The sequence below is a fragment of the Mustela erminea genome, chromosome 7 (assembly GCF_009829155.1).
Source record: "Mustela erminea isolate mMusErm1 chromosome 7, mMusErm1.Pri, whole genome shotgun sequence".
Classification (NCBI taxonomy): domain Eukaryota; kingdom Metazoa; phylum Chordata; class Mammalia; order Carnivora; family Mustelidae; genus Mustela; species Mustela erminea.
In genome coordinates, this window is record NC_045620.1 from 21,223,321 (window position 1) to 21,242,803 (window position 19,483).

The 19,483-nt window shown below is 41.1% G+C and overlaps 1 protein-coding gene across 1 annotated transcript in view; it reads right to left on the reverse strand.

Moving 5' to 3' along the window:
* Nucleotides 1–8,680, reverse strand: part of CTNNBL1 (catenin beta like 1) — a 160,466-nt gene extending 151,786 nt beyond the window's left edge. Inside the window, exon 1 of the mRNA XM_032350704.1 lies at nucleotides 8,534–8,680. Coding sequence (XP_032206595.1) covers nucleotides 8,534–8,563 — 30 coding nt within the window. The 5' untranslated portion in view covers nucleotides 8,564–8,680. The remainder of the gene's footprint in view (nucleotides 1–8,533) is intronic.
* Nucleotides 8,681–19,483: the final 10,803 nt, after the last annotated feature.

The following is a 19,483-nucleotide window of genomic DNA, read 5'->3' on the forward strand; positions in this document are numbered from 1 at the left end:
AAAGAGGTTAATTAACCACCCAAAGATAAACAGCTAGCAAACAGCAGAGGTGGGATTCAAATACAGGCAGTCTGACCCCAAGGTAGTGTTCATTCACTACACTAACATGAAAAGACACCTAATAGACACACTCAGAGGGCACATGCCTTGAATTATTCTCTCCAATAGAGCTGATAGGCTTTTCTGAGCCATCCACATTCTCAAATGTACTTATTTTTACATCCGAAAACTTCTCTATTGGTGTAAATTTTATAAATGCAATCCCCCTATTTATTTATTTATTTATTTATTAAGTAAGATCTACACCCAGTGTAGGGCTTGAACCCATGACCCTGAAATTCAGAGTCGCATGCTCCACTGACTGAGCCAGCCAGGCATCCCTCTAACCCCCAGTTTAAACAACACCTAGTGAGGGACTACAGAAAGGTATGGCTGTCCTCCTCAAGTTCACCTCCAAAATTAGGCCATCTCAATAAAACCTACCTCCAAGGAAGCTAAAAAGGTAGGACTAAAGTCTATGACCAGTGAAAACTGTTCTGTTGGCCTATCGAAGAAATAAACCCATGTTCAACATGCCAATATATGATCCACAAAAATAAAAAGTAAGACCAATCCGAAAGCTACTTATTTGACAAAGCCTCAAGAGTCTATACTATGATGGAAGGAATAAAGAGAAGACTGAAGAAGCAACACTTTCTCTGCAAAGCTTTCCTGGTGGCAGAGCTGCTCCTGATTGTGCCACCAAATTTTGTTCATTCTTCTGTAACCACAATGACACTGTGTACTAGAGTATCAGTTTTCAAATTTGTGGAATGCCATCCTTAGACTGCAAGCTCCATGAGAGTAGAACTGTGGCTTAAACATTTTTATATCCTGACACTGTCTTGATCCCTGAGAAAGGAGGTAGACCTCTTTGTTCACAGGATCTTATGATCCATGAGGAAAAGAACCTTGTCCTTCAACTTTGAGAAACAGCTCCAATGCTTCTTTAAAGTCTGCTGAACAGAGACACCCCTGACTAAAATGCAGACCTGGGGATAGGTGGTGGAGCCCGTGGAGAGATACAGAGAATTATGTGATCCCAGAATATCTGGCCAGAATAGACAGATGAAACTGACAGATGAAACCTAGATCATGGCTGCGGAGCTAACAGTTGTCTATATCAAGGTGCTGAAAGACATAAGAATGGATGAGTTCATCTATGATGAGGGAAAGGATTATAAAATCAAATTCTAAGAAAAGTCAAGGGTGATGAGGCTCAAGAAAATCTTTTGCAGAGTGTATTGGCAAGCTCCAAGAATGCAGGTTTTGGACATCATACAAAACAACTGAGAAGTACTCTTCAAAAAGGTCAAGACCATAAAAAACAATGAAAATCACAATGAAAAGTAACTGCAAAATGGGACTGTGGATAGGATCCTCAAACAGGAAAAGGATACAAGTGGAAAAAGTAGTGACATCTGAATTAAGTCTGTGGTTCAGTTACCAGAATTATGAATTCCTGGTTTTGATCATTGTACTACGGCTATAGAAAATGTTAACTTTAGGGGAAGTTGGATGAGGAGTATATGGAAACTCAAACTCTACTGTTTTTGCAAATTCCTGTAAATTCAACATTAATTCAAAATAAAAGTTCAAAAAGATGTAGGTTTTACAGCAAGAGTAGCAAGAGATGATATGGATGAGGAAGACAATTCAGAAACTGAAGTAACATATATGAATCAAACATTCTTGATGTCTAACATGAAAACAAAGACATACAAGTCAGCAAGCAACAAGATATCAGAACAAAAGCTTTTCAAAGGGGAAAACAGCCAGAGCATATTTGAAGGTATATACTGGTTCATTCAATCATTAAACAACCATTTATGAGCCATCAGTTATGGTTAGACACTTTGTTACGTGCTAGTCCCTGCCTCTGAGTTAACCATGTAGTGTGTGAGGAGGCACATAAATACGTGTTTTGTGAGTATGAAGAGAATGTGCCAGGAAGAAAGAGGATGAGAAAACTGCAAAGAGAGGAAATGAAATTAAGAAATCACTCAGGAGATGAAAGAGAAAACACCCTGAAATGGAAATATCAATGAAAATAACTCTTTATCTGTTATAGTCCCACCATTAACAAGAAGTAACTTTGAAAAGCACTAGTCTAGGGACGCCTGGGTGGCTCAGTTGGTTAAGCGGCTGCCTTCGGCTCAGGTCATGATCCCAGCGTCCTGGGATCGAGTCCCACATCGGGCTCCTTGCTCGGCAGGGAGCCTGCTTCTTCTCCCTCTGCCTCTAGCCTGCCACTCTGTCTGCCTGTGCTTGCGACCTGTATCTCTCTCTCTCTCTCTAATAAATAAATAAAAATCTTTAAAAAAAAAAAAAAGAAAAAGAAAAAGAAAAGCGCTAGTCTAAACTGTCATGCAAAAAGTGTCTATATCACGATGCTATAAAACATCGTGAGGAGAATATTCTCAGGGTTATAGGTGGAATGCGGCCACTACAGAATGAGCACGTGTGTTCAGTCTTCTAAAACGTTTCTTACATACACCCCATCAACAACAACAACAACAAAACACACACAAGAGAAAAGCTCAATTACAAACTACAGCAGTACCTTCCGGAGGAAGAGGCAGATGATAAGAAATACAAACGATAACACGTACAGGGGAAAAATGTCTATTACAGCAAACTTGAACCAATACTCTACATACCAACTAGATTAATGAGACAAAATTAAATTGTGACAACTGGTAGTATCACGATTATGGTAAAACTGGAACACCTACTGCTGTTAGCACCATAAACAAATAAAAGATGAATTCCATATGAGCACGGTATGTCCTTAACGTATCTGCAGCTGAGGTGACCCCATCATCTGCCACTCCCCTCCATTTACTCAATGCTCCGACATTTCACTCCCATGCTTCTGCTCTCACTAATGCCTAGTCAAGAATGACTTTTCCTCGGCCTCCTTCATTACCCACAGAACTCCTATTCATTCATCATGGCTGAGATTCCAACATCCTATCCTTTTTCTTCAATGAGCGCATCCATTAATACATTCCTTCTCCAGGCATATCCAATCGTTCCTTCCATTGTGCTTCCATAATACTTTATTCACACAGTTCATTGTTGAAGGAAATGTCTGTCTCATTCCTCAAGTTACAAATTCTTTAAGGTCCAGGACGATGTCTTAATAATTTTTGTACATGTAATACTAAGCACAGGAGATGGCACGGGAGATGGTAATTTCTAACAGCAGGTGGGAGGGTGAAATGCCAAACAAAAAGAAGTTTACTGCAATAGTATCTCCAAAAACAAACTCCTGAAGACCATTAAATAATAATAAATAATTCCTCTAAATAATAATAGAGGAACAATTTAGGGAAAAATGGTTGGTCTATCACCTGAACAAAAAGTATGAAAACATTAAAAATAACATGAGGACCATGCAGAAACACAGGAAATATTTCTGGCAGTGTTAAATTAAAAGTGTAGAACACAAAACAGTAATAACACAATGGTTATTGCTATGCAATATACAGTAACTGTGGGACTATAAAAATACTTGTTAGACTAGGGTCCTTTTCCTTTTCTCAAATACTTTCTTTTAATACTATTCCTGTCAGTTTATTGTCATTAAAAATTTTTTATTTCAAAAGAAAGAAGTAAGGGGAAAGGAGCAAGATTATAAATTCCTACAGGCCCCTACAATCCAAGGAAATGCTATGGTACTACTGATAGGTCACAAAAGGAGTGAGTGTCTGCAGTCTTGCTAAAACCAAGGGTCCCTGACCCCAATCTGCCTCAAAGAGAACACTTCTCATGTCACAAAGCAAGTCATTTCCACTGAGCCAAGGTGCACTAAATGCGAATTCTTTATTGAAAAACTTCGAAGGTAAGAACTTTTTCCAGACATCTGTGGAATTAGTATTAATGAGAATGCCCTGAAGTTCATATGCGTGCCTGTGCAGCAGAAACTTCTCAGCCAAGGAACTGCTGGGCACACTTCTTGATGAGATGTCTAAGCCCGAAGGCATCAAAAAAGTACATTTCCATATTGGGAACATAACTGGCTTCCTCTTTAAGACTTTTTCCACCACCTCCTGTCCACATTGTAATTCTCCTGTCTTCTCAAATGAATAGTTAACATATGTCAAGGATATAAGGCATATACTGAGGCACTTACTGCCTAACTCTATTACTAGAAGAACCAATCTCAGCAGAAAATTGGAATCTTCCCACCATGCTGTACCAAAAATGAAATTTAGGAAGCACCCAAAAAATATTAAATACTTTAAATAAACACTTCTTGACATTACATATTTTTCTTGCATACCTTAATCTCTGAATTCCAGGAAAGGAAACTAATAACTCTTAGAGCTCTATCCCCCCATTTTATAGGTGGTAAAAAGATAGAGAGGGGAAGTGACTTGTCCTGAGTCACCCACATAAGTAATGATAAAGGGAGGATTAAAACTCAAATCTCCCAGATTTTCAGCCCCGATTCATTCTCCTACATCAAGCATTTTTATCCCTTGAAAGCTCTAGAGCTCTCTTGGCCTAAATAATTAGTATTTAGTATTTGGCCTAAATAATTAGTATTGCATTTAAAGTTAGAAGAGACCTCAAAGAGACTTACTTAATCCCCTCATTAGGCATATGAGGAAACTGAGGCCCAAAAAGATTAAGTGATTTGCTCTCAATATCGTGGATAGCAGGGAAAAAAATATGACTTAGGCTCAAAAAAACTAAAACTAACAGCTATGAAAAGGGAGGAAAATCTCAGCTGGGAAAAATTTTAAAAGGAATTTAGATCATTCTAGACCAGATACACTTTCAAATGTAGTCCCTGGACCACAGCTTCAGCAACACCTGGGATCTTGTTAGAAACACAAATTCTAAGGTCCCACAGGAGACTTAATGAATCAAAGTCTGGGGGTGGGGATGTTTAAATCAGACAACAAGTCCCTGAGGAAATGAACTTCAGTGATCATGCTGAGTCCACTTTGTAAATCACAACTATAATCAACAGCACTAAAATATATGCATTCTTCTATGTATGTACCATACTTCAGTTTTTTAAGTTTTTAAAAAACTGAAAACAAAATGGAAACTGAGATTTGAGTATTCATTTGGTTCCAATTCTGGCTCTGTTCTTTACTGGCTGTCCTTGGGCAGGTAACAGACTTCTCTAGCTCAAGCTTCCTTCTCTGTAAAATAGGCAAGCCACCCACCTCAAAGGGCATGTTGAGAATTAACTGTAAGAACGAATCAGAAAGCACTTTAGTTCAGCATCTGGCCCAGAGTAGGCAGGCAGTACAGCACAGTTATTAGAAGCTTCAGCTATGAGGCAGGTACTTTTCTGCACCTCAGTCCCCTCATCTGTACAACAGGGATTAAAGATAGTACCTTCTTCATAGGGTTGTTATAAAGATTTTGAGAGATGGTGCAGGTAAATAATGCATCTTTCATACCTATAAAATGTTGCTGTCTTTGAAGAGTTTTTGCATCCATTAATTCAAATGACCTTCAACCATTTCCACGAGAGGATGGGTGCTACCTTCATTGATTATGGACTAGATTCCAGACTGTACCATCTTTTAGGAACAGAAGGAGTAGACATCAGTCCCACAGAAAGGAAACTGCATGAATAGTGCATGTGGGGAATGAACAGGACTGAAAATAAGGAGATGGGGATTCTGGTTTCAACTATGCTACTACCTTAGCCCACAACCTTGGGGAACTGCTTTACCAGAATGGGGTTCACTTTTCATTGGCAAATAAGTGGTCCGTGTGAGGTTATCTATAATATCTCTCCAAATAAAAGTCAAACTCCTTATCATGGCCTACAGAAAGGCCTAAGTGGTCTGTCATCTGCCTACATTTCCTATTCATCACCTACCATTCTCCTACTCACTCACCATGTTCCAGTTCCATCAACCCTCTTCCTGATCTTCTAACAGGCCACACCAGCTTCTACCTCATAGCCTACATACTTGCTCTTCCCTCGCCTTGATCCTCTGCCCTTTTACATGATTGGCTCCTTCTCAACCTTCAGTCCTTTAACATCCATTCCTTGGAGTCCTTCCCAGATGGTATTACCGAAAGTAATAGGTCCTATCTCCTACTGCCAGGGGTTATTTTCTTTTGTAGCACTAATAAAAACATACTGAAAGCCATAGATGAGCCACATATGTAATTTTAAATTTTCTAGCAGTCACATTTAAAAAGTTTTAAAGAAGGTAACATTAATTTTTTTTAAAGATTTTATTTATTTATTTGACAGAAAGAGAGAGATCACAAGTAGACAGAGCAGCAGGCAGAGAGAGAAGGGGAAGCAAGCTCCCTGCTGAGCAGAGAGCCCAATGCAGGGCTCGATCCCAGGACCCTGAGATCATGACCTGAGCTGAAGGCAGAGGCCCAACCCACTGAGCCACCCAGGCGCCCCGGTAACATTAATTTTAATAAAATATTTTCTTTAAGCCAATATATGCCACATATCGTCATTTCAACATGGAATCAATATAAAGATTATTTATATATATTACATTAATTTTTTTCATACTAAGTCCTGGAAATCCAATGTGTATTTTACACCTATTACTCTCAATTCCAACTAGCCACATTTCAAGTGTTCAGGAGTCACAGGTACCCAGTGGCTACCACACCAAACAGCACAGTTCTATAGTATACCCTGCTTATCCTTCAAAGTACCTATCACAACCTGAATTTCTTCTTTATTTACACACTTATTATCTTGTTACTTTCCCACCAAGCTCTTCAAAAGCAAGAACTCTGCCTATTTTGTTCAGTATCCTATACTCAGAGGACTTGGTGCCTTGCATAGTAGTCGTTCAATAAATTTTTGAGCAAATGAATGAACCTCTTTTAGCTTTAATATTCTGAGTCAATGGGCTAGCCATTCTGCAACTCCCAAAAGACACAGAACCACTCATTCAACAACCCTCCTATTTCCTGTCTTCTTTCATGTTCAATAACTGTCTTAAAAAGAGGACTCTCTTGACTATATATCAACCATTGCTTCAAAGTTCTTTTCTACAATGTCTAGAGCCTCCAAGGTCCATTCTTTGTATGTTGGCTGAGGGAGTAGCATGAGTATAATTGCTAACATGCACTGAACTTTAACTCTTTGACAAGCATTGGTCTAAGCATTTTACATTTCACAATAGACTTCTGTGGTAGGTGCCATCTTTGCCCCTATTTACATATGACACCAATGCATAGAGAGGTTAAGTATTTTGTTCAAGATTACAGCAGCCAGTTAATAGCAAAATAGAGATTCCAAGGAACATGCAGCCCCTGACACATAGCTCTTAATCACCTATTCTCTACTGCAAAGCTGTCCAATGGAAATATAAGACCATTTACATATGTAATTCCTAATAGCCACACTAAAAGGCTAGTAGCTACATTAAAAAGCCAACAGAAACAAGTGAAATTTATTTTAAATTTTATTTCACCCATTACCCATATGATTAATCAACATGATCAATAATCAAGGTAATTGATCAATATAAGAAAACCAGCATAAAAACTTTATTTTTCATATTGAATCTTCAAAATTCATCATGATTTTACACTTAAGAGTACTTTTCAACTCATACTAGCTCCACTTCAATTGGACACATGGACAGCTACCATACTGGACAGCAGGGTTTTACTGCCTCTCACAAGGAGCCACCGCAGGAAGTCAAAGATGGGTAAACTTTGAACTGGGAGCCAGGACACCTCAGCTCTAATCCAGCTCTTACTTGTTGAGTTATTCTGGATAAGTCCTTTCTGCCCTCTGCACCAATTCCCACCAAGTTGCCTGAGCAGGGAAGACAAGATTTCTAGGGTCCCATCCCATAGGAATTCCAAGTATCTCCCAACAATGGCAGTTAAAATGGGAACAGATTTTTGCACTTTAAAATTGGCTTTCACATCCAGTAGTTAATAGAGTCCTCAAACAACCCTACTGGGTAGTTATTACTGTCTCCGTCTTATATGTTCAAAAACTGAAGCTCAAAGAGGGCAAAATGACTTATCCAAAACCCACATGGCCAGTCAGTGGGGAAGCCGGGCCTCAACTGCAGGAAAGACCAGTGCCCTCCCACCACCACCACCACCACCACCACCACCACCACACCACCACCACCAACAACAACAACAACTCAACAACAACTCAGCGACAACAACAACTCAGCGACCGGGGGACAAGAGAATTGAAGGGAGATGGTTGTGAAGATGATCCGGGGCCTTCAGAAGAGTTGAAGGGAACCAGGCCCCAGTCCAAGGTAGGCTAAGAGAAGGCCCAGACTGGAGTTGAGAGGAAGGGGCCTGGGCTCTGAGAAGCTGAAAGGGCCCAGGGGAGTTTCAGGGGAGTGAAGTGAATGAAATAAGAAGCTCGGACATGAGAAATGAGGGGACGCGGGCCGGGGACAGAGGTGAGAGGAAGTGAGATGAAGGGACTCTGGTCCCGCGACCGGAGACCCTTGCCCGGGTGAGGGGACGGTAGCCCGACCCTTCTCGTCTCTCATACCTGGTAGCTGAGAAGTTCACCCACATCCATGGTTCCAGGCCCAGACAACACCTGCTATTCGGGTTCCCTCCACTCACGCCCAAACCGCGACCCCTCCACTGCAGCTCCAGCCACACTGCCGGAAAGCGCTGTGAGCGGGTCGTAGAGCCAATGAGGTAAAAGCATGAGTAACACGAAATCCGGCCACACTGCGGTAAAAGGGACCGCCACCGTAAAGCGCGCTGCATTTACGACGGTGCTGCTTCCGCCCGGAGCCTGAAGAGGGTGGGGAAAGGGGGCGGAGACTTGAAGGAGGGAGGTAAGGTGAGAGAAAAAACCCAAAGGAGCCAAGATTTATTGGGTGCCCCCTATGTGCAGGGCGGAGCGCTGAACGTTTCACTTTTGTTCTAATCCTTCCATGACCTAGTCAATTTTATCCTCATTTCACAAATAAGGAAATTGAAGCATAGAACTGCACTGTCCAGTTCTGTAGCCACTAACCACATGCGGCTACTGAGGGCTTGAAATATAGCTAGTCTGAACGGAAAAGTGCCATACATGTAAATAAAATGCACACCGGATTTCTACGCGTTCTATTACATGTTTGATTACATGTTGAAATTATACTTTGAACATATCGGGTCAAATAAAATACAAAATTAATTCCAACGTTTCTCTTTACTTTTTAAATGTGGCTAGTAGAAAGTGCAAATTACCTGTGTGGCTCTCTTTATGGCTCCCTTCGTGGTTTTGTTTTGTTGTTTTTTTCTTTAATGATACTGATTCAGAAAGTATATTATCCAACGCCTACAACTATTACTGACTGAGAAACTGTTGGCAATCACATCTCCCTCTCTGGCCTTCTACTTACTCATCTTTGCAAGTCCCGAGGGGAACTGGGTGATCTTGTTTCTACCCCAGAGATATAAAAAGGTTTTCTGTAGGAGGAAGTTGGCCGTGATTTGAAGAGAATCATTCAAAGGGTGCATCTGAGCTCCTGAGATTTAAATAAGAGTGTTAAACCTCTCCCTTAGTCGTCTTAGCCATTTAGCCCCCTGACCTTCACATCCATGACATTTGTCTTAGTCCATCCAGACTGTTATGAGAAAATATCACACACTGGGTGGCTTGCAAACAACAGAAATTTATTTCACACAGTTCTGAGGCTGGAAAGTCCAAGACCAAGACACCAACAGATTTGTTGTCTGGTGAGGTTGCATTGTGGTTCACAGACTCTCTCACTATGTCCTCACAGATAAAGGGCTAAGTGATATTTCTACATCCTCTTAGAAAAGCACTGATCCCATTCATGAGGACTCCACCCTTATGACCCAATCACCTCCTGAAAGCCCCACTTCCTAATACCATCACCTTGAAGGTTAGGATTTCCATTTATGGATTTTGGTGGGATACAAACATTCTGACCACAGCACCCTCCCCATCTCAGCTCTGCTTATCTCCAATTATACATAAGTTATTCCTATAGAACTTTTCAAAGAGCCAAATCTTCTCCTCTTCTTCCTGGCCACCAGCCCCATACTTCATCCAACTCCTTCTCATCCTTCATGTCTCAAAGGTCACTTTCTTAAAGTAGCCTTTCTCAACCCATCTTCAGTCCAAATAAGCAACTCCTTCTCATTCCTCATAATTCTCTTTCCCAGTACCTCCTCTGTGGCACACAGATCTCCATCTGTAATTTTCTACTTAGTGGTTGATCACTTGTTTATTGACAGCCTTATTTACTGGACACAGTCTCCATGAGAGCAGGAACTGTGTCTGTCATGCTCACCATTATATCCTGGTACAAAAAGCCTAGTACTGTGCTTGGCACAGGAGGAGGTTTCATGATGGCCTTTATGGGCCATGGTAAGGAGACTGGGTTTATGCTAAGAGCATTGGGAATAAATTGAAAAAAATTTTTGATTTTCTTTATTTCACAGAGATAGAGATCGCAAGTAGGCAGAGCAGCAGGCAGAGAGGGGGGGGGAAGCAGGCTCCCTGCTGAGCAGAGAGCCCAACTTGGGGCTTGATCCCAGGACCCTGAGATCCACCTGAGCCAAAGGCAGAGGTTTTAACCCACTGAGCCTCCCAGGCACCCCAGAAATAAATCAAAAATTTTTAAGCAAGAAAGTTTTGCAATTGGGTTTATGTTCTTAAAGAATCACCTATGCAATCTGTTTTGAACTGAATTATTTGAATGTCCTCCCCCTCCTAGCTCCCTTAGCTGAATGGACTGTGCCTAATTCAAGGAGACAGGATGAATAAAGGTGGCAATGTACCTTTTGGAACTGTGTAACCTTTAGAATTATGTCCCAGTACTTGGTGTTCTGGAGCCAGCTTGTGTAAATAAGCTAGCAAGAACCTATGATTAAATTTTCAGGAAATTTTCAAGTTGACCTCAGGTTGGTTGCTTGAAATTGGCCACGGTGGGAGTATTTACACCTTGAAAATCAAACAAGTGTTACAAACAAATGCTACAGGGTTACTGGTGTTTCAGAGAGCTGGTTGTTACACATTTGCCAATACACCACTGACTCTGATTCTCCTCAAAGTTCCACTGCATCTACTTGTCTGCTCTCTGGCAAGTTACTTTCTCTCTCTAAATTGTGGTCTCTTCATCTATAAGGAGACTCATTCATTCGTTTAACTAGAATTTGCTCAGTGCCTCCTCCATGATCAACACAACTCTAGGCTCTGAAGATGCAGAAGGTAGTATGAAAACGAGTTCCTGCCCTCTTGGAACCCATATTCTAGTTGGAGAAAGCCTAATGAGGAACATAATGTTATGATCCCCAATTTACAGCTGTGGAAACATTGTCAGCCAGCTTCACCTCTACATGCCTCATCCCCTTGACCTCAAAGTGGGTATTCAATTGCACTGACCTCATAAGATTACAGGGAATTTATATAAGATGCTGCATGCAAAGCACTTAGCAGATGCAGAAAAGTACTCCAAAACTGTTTGGTCTTAATGTTATGGGGAGTTAAGTGGGAATTGAACGAGCAGAGAAGCAGGAAAAATTAGATCATTCCTATACCCTTTCTTTGGCATTCAATCTTGTCTGTGTGTCTTTAAAGACCAGTGTTAAAACACAGAATCATAAGGCAAACCCCATGAAAATCAGATTCGGTGAGCACCCTGCAGCATGGCTAAAATACTCTGCCAAGGAAGGTCTCCCAGAGAAGATGCCATTTGGACTGGGGTTTAAAGGATGAGAAGAGTTTGCCAAAAAGATATAGTAGTAAACTGGTGACCCAGGCAGAGGAAAAAGTATAAGCAAAGACATAGAAGTTGGAACACTTCTTGTAGACGAGGCGTAGGATAACAGAGGAAAAAATGGGAAGTAAGGCAGGAGAGGGTGTCTGGGGAAGATCTTGAATAAGGTTGCCAAATTTAATGCATAAAAATTTAAGATATTCAGTTAAATTTGAATTTAAGTTAAACAATGAAATTTTTTAGTATGAATATGTTCCATGCAATATTTAGTAACGTATTAAAACTTTTTTGTTGCTCATCTGAAATTCAAATTTAACTGAGCATCCTGTATCTTATGGCAGTCCTAATCATGGAGGATCTTGAATATCATACTAGGGCACTTCAATTTAATCTTGATGAGAGGGTTCATTGTACTTTCTTGGGAATCTCCAGAGGATAAGGTTTGAGAGACCCATCCTTCAGGTCTCAGCTAATGTCACTGTATCAGAGGGGTCTCCTCTGACTTACAAGATCTAAGGAGTCTCTCTGCTTCCCTCAAGATTCTTTATCAGCATTTCTAACTATTATCTTCAGAACATTCGTGATTGGTGTTTCTATATTTATTTGCTTTTCATTTGAAGTCTGTTTTCCCTTCCATATTCTCAGCTCCAAAAAGCCAGAGATTGCTGGATTGTTCACCATAATAACCCCAGAATCTAACACAATACCTAGCATTTAATTGGCACTCATTAACTAGTGGCTGGTTTAATGGATGAGCCAATCAATCTACAGATTGAGTGACTCATTCCCACCAATAATACTAACACCTTCAAATCCCTACCCTAAATCCTACTACTATGCTATTCCAATTTTAAAGATGTGAAATGGAAGCTCAGAAGAGCTACAGTGTATGCTAAGTGAAATAAGTCAAACAGAAGGAGATAAATACCATATGATCTCACTTATATGTGGAATCTAAAAAACAAAATAGCTTGTTGATATTGGTGACTGCCTGAGGTGGGGGTTGGGGGGGTCAGAGAAATGGGTGAAGGGGGAAAAATTTACAAATTTACAAATTTTTGGTTATAAAATGAATGTCACGGGGATGTAAGAATAGCTTGTTGATTGTAGTTAATATGGTACTGCCTATTTGAAAATAACTAGGAGAGTGGATCTTTAAATTTTTCATTACAAAAAAAAGTTTTTTGTAACTATGTAAAATGATGGAAGTCAACTGTACTTATCATGGTGATCATTCTGCAATATATGTAAATATCAAATCTTTACCTAATATACCTGAAACTAATATGATGTTATGTCAATATACCTCAAAAAAACTAACAATGGGGGGGAAGGGAGGCGGCTATGAACTATGCACCAAGCAGTCCAGAAACATGGTGATGATGATGATGATTTCAGAGTGGAATCCACAGAGACAGGAGAAGGGCACCACCCAAGAGACCAACTGCTGAAATGTAATCTTTTTAAAAAATGTAACTTGGAAGAATTATCCCTTCCAGAAAGTTTTTAAATAGCTGTGGGTTGCCTAGCTTCCTTATACTTCAAGCTTTAGGTGCTCCAAGATGTAATCAGAGTAGCTTCCTCCATCTTTTATTGCCTCAGTAAATTATTTATTGGAACAGCCTTTAAGAAAATATCCTCAAAAAACACTCATAAAGTATATTTATCACCAATATTGAGTTCCTACCCTGCAATTGTGGGTTGATTGGAAACATGTAACAGTAACTCCTCTATTTAGGCACTGAATGAGTGGGGAAGAGTTACAGGGTAGGCAGTGGAAAGGGGAATACGTTTTCTGGGGGGCAGAATGCAATTGCTGGGGTTCATCACCCCAATCCAAATCCCTGGATCCTCTCCACTCTAATATTTTTAAATAGTTGTAAAAACTGAAATGTAGAGAATTTAGTTACTTACCTACAGTCAGAGTTAGTAACTGGCAATACCCCAAACCAAGCCTGTCTGACCATGCATTTCACAGCAGGGATCTAGGCTCAGTTAACCTTTCAAATGGTACCAATACTTATGATCCAGGCACAGATGATTGTTGAATGCTAAAGAGTAATTCTCTCTCCCAGAAAACCTTGGTCTTAATTAGATACAAGAATTTATATTCTTAGGTATACTGTGAGCCAAGTAAGAACTCAACGGTCATGGATATGCAAAGAAAAGGAATTATTTTGAGTTTTGTTGACATGTGATGATAGAATTGGATTATGTTGTTGGAAGATACATACTAAAATACTTTCAAAGATACATACTAAAATCTATATATGAAATCTATATATGAAATAATATGAAAACTAGAATTTGCTTCAAAAAAATCCAAGGTGGGGGCTGGTGTGGGTGCAGACAGAAGTAGAGATGAGAGACTGATTGGTGAGTTGATAATGTAGAAGCTGGAAGAAGGATAGGTTGGAGCTCATTTTATTATTCTTCTGCCAACAGGATGGCAGCAGCAGTTCCAGGCACAACAACAATAAGAATAAGAGAGATCATCCTTTTCTGAGCCTTTTTCTTAGGAATTAGGAATGAAGGAAGCAAGGATGCAGGTAGGGACCAACTATGTCCATTGCATAAAAAAAGGATTCTGCAGTCAAATATGTATGACTGGAAAAGCTATGAAAACCAGCACTCACAATGGCTCATAAGAATGTAATCACTTTCGGGACACCTGGGTGGCTCAGTTGGTTGTGTCCAACTATTGATTTTGGTTCAGGTCATGATCTTAGGGTTGTGGGACAGAGGCCCTCAGCAGGCTCCACACAGCATGGAGCTTGCTTAGGATTCTCTCTCTCTCTCTCTCTCCCCCTCTGCCCACCACCTTGCTTGCTCTCTCTTGCTCTTTCTCTAAAAATGAAAAACAAAACAAAACAAAAAAACAGTGTAATGACTTTAATAAACCCCTAATTTTGAGGGACTTCACTCATTAATGCTACAGACCAATGATCCTCATGAGTCAGACTTTCCAGAGATACTTTCGTGATAAGAGATGGAGAGAACTATTTATGCAATTACTATTTGGGGGTCAGTGAAAGAATATTGGTCAAGATCACTTCTGGCTTGGGAAATAAGCAGTCTCCTTAACCAGTGAGCTGAAGCATCTGTTTATTACTGAGCCTTAGCACTAAGAATGTATATTAGTTATCAATTGCTGTGTAACAAGTTATCCCAAAATATAATGGCTTAAAAGAACAATGGACATTTATTATATCACACAGTTTTTGTGGATCAGGAATTTGGAAGCAGCTTAGCAGGATATTTCTGGATAAAGGTCACTCCTGAGATTGTAGTCAAGATGCCAGTCACTTCCAAGATGGCTTACCCAAAGGTTGACACTGGTTCTTGGGCAGAGACCTTGCCACATGGATCTCTCTATCTGGCTGCCCAAGTGTTCTTATAACATGGTGACTGGTTTCCCCAAGAACAAGTCATCCGAGAAAGACCAACACCAGGTGGAAACTGCAGTGTCTTTTGTGACCTAGTCTCAGAAATCGCAGCCCATCATTTCTGCAATATTCCATAGGTGACACAGGCCAGAACTTTCATCGTGGGAAGGGACTATACAGGGAATGAATGCCAGGAAGTGAGATTCACTGGGTCCATCCTGGAAGTGGAGCCTCTGATTCCAGTTAAGCTTTCAGATGACTGCAACCCGGGATGATATTTTCACAGCCACCCCCTGAAACATAGGAGCCAGAATCACCTATCTAGGCTGCTCCTAACTTCCTCATCCACAGAAACAGTGAGCTAATAAATGCTTTGGTGTTTTAACCTAACTTTTTAGGTATTTTGTCATGCAACAATAGATAAACAAAATCAAAGCAGCTTAGGTACCAAAGAGTGACATTCCCATCATTGGCAACCCCTGTGACTTATTGATAAACTGAGCATTCGATTAGTACCCATTAGACTCTGAACCATTGCCAGCAGATATCAATGAAGGCAGAGAATGGCCATGTACCCCAGATGGGCTAGAGGGGAAGCTGCTGAGTTTATACCTTCTCACAGAGGATCACAAGGCACCTTAGTATATCGAAAGTTCTGAGCAGTCTTGCAGGGGGAAACTTGTTCCACAGGTTTTCCATCCGCTTTGAACACAGAGACCATTTTTCACATAACGCCTATTAGCGTCCTATGGAAATGGTGCTATGAAAAACATACATCAAGAAAACAACTGATCCATCTCTTCAGTTTCGAATTTTGGCTTCGAAAAAAAAATCTGTATACATCCATTTATATATATTCCAAAGGCCTAAATTTCCCCAAGGTTGACATCCTGGACATATAAATGATGTCCCATTGCCATTAAGTAACATCTCTGACTCAGAGCTCCTCTGTCCACCAGTATAAGTCTGTCAGCAGAGCTCCCATAAATGACTGAGTTTTTCTGGGTGCACATAAGCCCAGGTGTACTCCTGGATGATCCTCTCAAGGGATCCTCTGCTCCAGCCTCTTCATTGTCATCTGCCCCCCCCACGCCCCCTCCCCAATGTCACTGGAAGGAACCTCACTGCTGCCCCTGCTGCCCTGTCCAGGGCATTGCTCTCTGGCACTCCAGAAGCTGCAGGACCCAGAAGGTTCCATGACCTCCTGAGTGGGTCACACAGTCCTGTTGTCTTGCTCTAAAGAGGCCACCAGTGGGTATTAAGCAGCTAACTAGCAAGTATGAAAACAGGAAGTTTGTCCATTAATAAATTTGCCCCTCTTATTCTAACCAACTCATCCAGTGGTTTTCAAATCATGCTCCCATGGAACACTTCTATGAACTGGACCCAGCTGTTCTAAAATTCAACCGTGGAAGATGGGTAGTTGTAGGCCAATTCATGGAAAGAAGGGTTAATGGGAAGAATTGCCTTTATTTTAAATTATTCACCAATGCATTTCCCCCCAGCTTTAGTACCTGCTTCCACTTTTTATGGTAGAGTGCAAGATGGTATGTGATTTTTGCACATTATATATTCACTCGTTTTAAAATTAGTTTGTCACTATTTCATGGTATTCTGCAAGAAGGACTCTGATTTTGAGGTATTTCTCCACCATCTGAAAATGTTGGGGGAACACCCAGGTTGTGCTATTTGTGACAGTTCAGCTGAGGGGCCGTATTTGAGCACCCACAATGTATCAAGCACTGTGACAGGGGCTGGGAAATATTTTAAAAAGAGCACAATAAAGGGGCGCCTGGGTAGCTCCATCAAATAACCATCCGACTCTTGATTTCAGCTCCTGTCATGATCTCAGGGTCTTGAGATCAAGACCCCCATCAGGCTCCATACTCAGCATGGAGTCTCCTTCAGATTCTCTCTCTCCTTCTCCCTTTGTCCCTTCTCCACTCCCACTCTCTTTTAATTCATTTAAATCTTTTTAAAAATGAGTACAATAAAGTATATGCCTTCCAGAAACTTACAATATAGTAAAGGAGATCCATACAACTTGATTTTTCTTTTCCTTTCTTCTTCTTCTTTTTTTTTTTTTTTTTTTTGCCACTGTGCCATTTATCTTTATGCTACTTTTCCCCTAGGTTCTCAACATTAAGGCTAGGGAATCAAGACTCTTAATTGTTTCCATTCAACAAATATTTATTGAAAGCTAACTAAGAGGAAAGCAACATCAGTTACATTCTGGTAAGTTCTGGAGTCCAAATCCTGGCTTCGCAGCTCCTGCCTGTACAACCCTGGGCAAGTCACTTCACCTTCTAGAGACTCTTTTCCATCATCTTTCAAATGTGGGTAAAAATAGTGGAATAATCAAAGCTCTCTAATTTCTGTAATAAATAAGAAAATGGACATTTATTTCTCGCTCATAAAGTAGTCAGAAGAGGATGTTTGGCACATGGCCTCTTATACGTTAATGCAGTCATCCAGTTTCTTTCCACTCTGTGGCTTTCCATCCCCTGGGGTCTTGAGGAACATCGTCTCCAGCTAGTGGGTGAAATGAGAGAGCATGGAGACCCAGGAGAGACGTAATATACAGGAGCCTAGCTTGGAAGTGGGAGCATTTCACACCTGCCCTCATCCACTGTCCAGAAAGTAGTCACATGGATACTGCAATGTACAAGAAAATTAAGAAATGTGGTCTCTCTGTGGGCTCAAGAAGGAGAAGGGGTAAGATTCAGTGAACTCTGAGCTGTCTTCCTCAAACACTTACCTCACAGTGTTCCTGAGGATTCGATATGAATGAATATGCCTGGCATAGAGTAGGTGCTCAGTTAATGTTGGTTTATGAAGTCATGAGCTATGTTTGGGCAATAATAGCATTATTTATCAAACATCCAAACCATGTATCAGGCACTGGCCTCTGTTGGGTCCCTGAGCCTCCCAACAACCACACAAAGCCAGAAGATTACCCTTTCCTTACAGAGGAGAAAACCAACACACAGAGAGGGTAAGTGATCTGCCCAAGGCCACACAGCAAGAAAGAGTTGAGCCAGGATTCAAACCCAAGTTAGTGTGACTCGAAAGTGATCTTTTCACCAAATTTTGATACTGATGGAACGCATAGAATACACAGGTTTGGACCACAGGAAGAGAGCTGCCTTGGGCCAGTCTTCATAAAAGGTGACATGCAAAAGGAAACCACACACACAGAAACCAAACAAACCTTGAAAAGTTCCTGGTGAAACTGCAAAGGGCCATTATTGAGTAGCAAACATGAAAATGTGCTAACTATTCTCCTCACCCATTTCTAGTCCCACTGTATAATCTATACACCACCAGCCAATCTCTCTTTTCTTATCCTTCCCTGTGGAATCTTGTCTGCCTCTCCCCTGCCTCCTCCCCGCAACGATGGCCCTCCTGTTACGATCTTAAGACTCTTAGTTTCTTTCTTTTTTTTTTTAAGATTTTATTTATTTAGTTCTGAGAGAGTGAGAGAGAATGCATGAGTTGGGGGAAGGGACAAAGGGAGACAGAGACGCAGGCTGGACTCAATCCCAGGACTCTGGGATCATGACCTGAGCTGAAGGCAGATGCTCAACCAACTGAGCCACCCAGACAACCCCCTCTTAGTTTCTTTTAAATTCATCTCTATACCCAGTATTCCAATTGGCACAAGAAAGGCCTCCATAGAACCTTCATTCATCCATTCATTCAGTCAACAAAATATTTATCAAATTCTTGCTATACACCAGGCAGTCTCTTGGGCTCTGGAATTCAGAGTCTGGTAAGAAAGAGAGATACTACTGCATAATCACACAAATATAGACCCAGAAGAGAAGGAATCCAGTTGTCTCAATGGAGAACTGAGGGAACATAACCAGCATGGGAGATGGAATTGTGTGACCTAGAGACCTAAAGGATATGGAGGATTATCTAGGTGATGTGGAAGGACCAGGCAGTGAGATCAGCATGTGCAAATGCCCTGTGGTGGGACAGGGCACATTTGAGGAATAGAGAAAAGGCCAGGAAGGCTGAAGCCCAGAGAGAGAGAGAGAGAGAGAGGAAGGGGCGAGGGAAAGCAGCAGAGGTGGGCAGGGGCCCAGCCCACTGAGACCTTGTAGAACATAGCAAAGTATTGGGGTCTTTAACCCAAAGAGCAAAGGGAATCCATCAGGGGGCTTTCAGTCAAAGGATGTGTCTTGTCAGTGCTTCCCATCCATACACCCTTGCCCTTCCTTACATTTCAGTGTACATAGAGCAGATTTTCAGTTCCAAATGCCAGCACCTGTGTTCTTTACCCAGGGACTTTCTTTGACCACTGGAACCTGCTTTGCCTGCCTGTGGAACAGGTTAGAGATGCCAGAGAATGAACACCCTTCC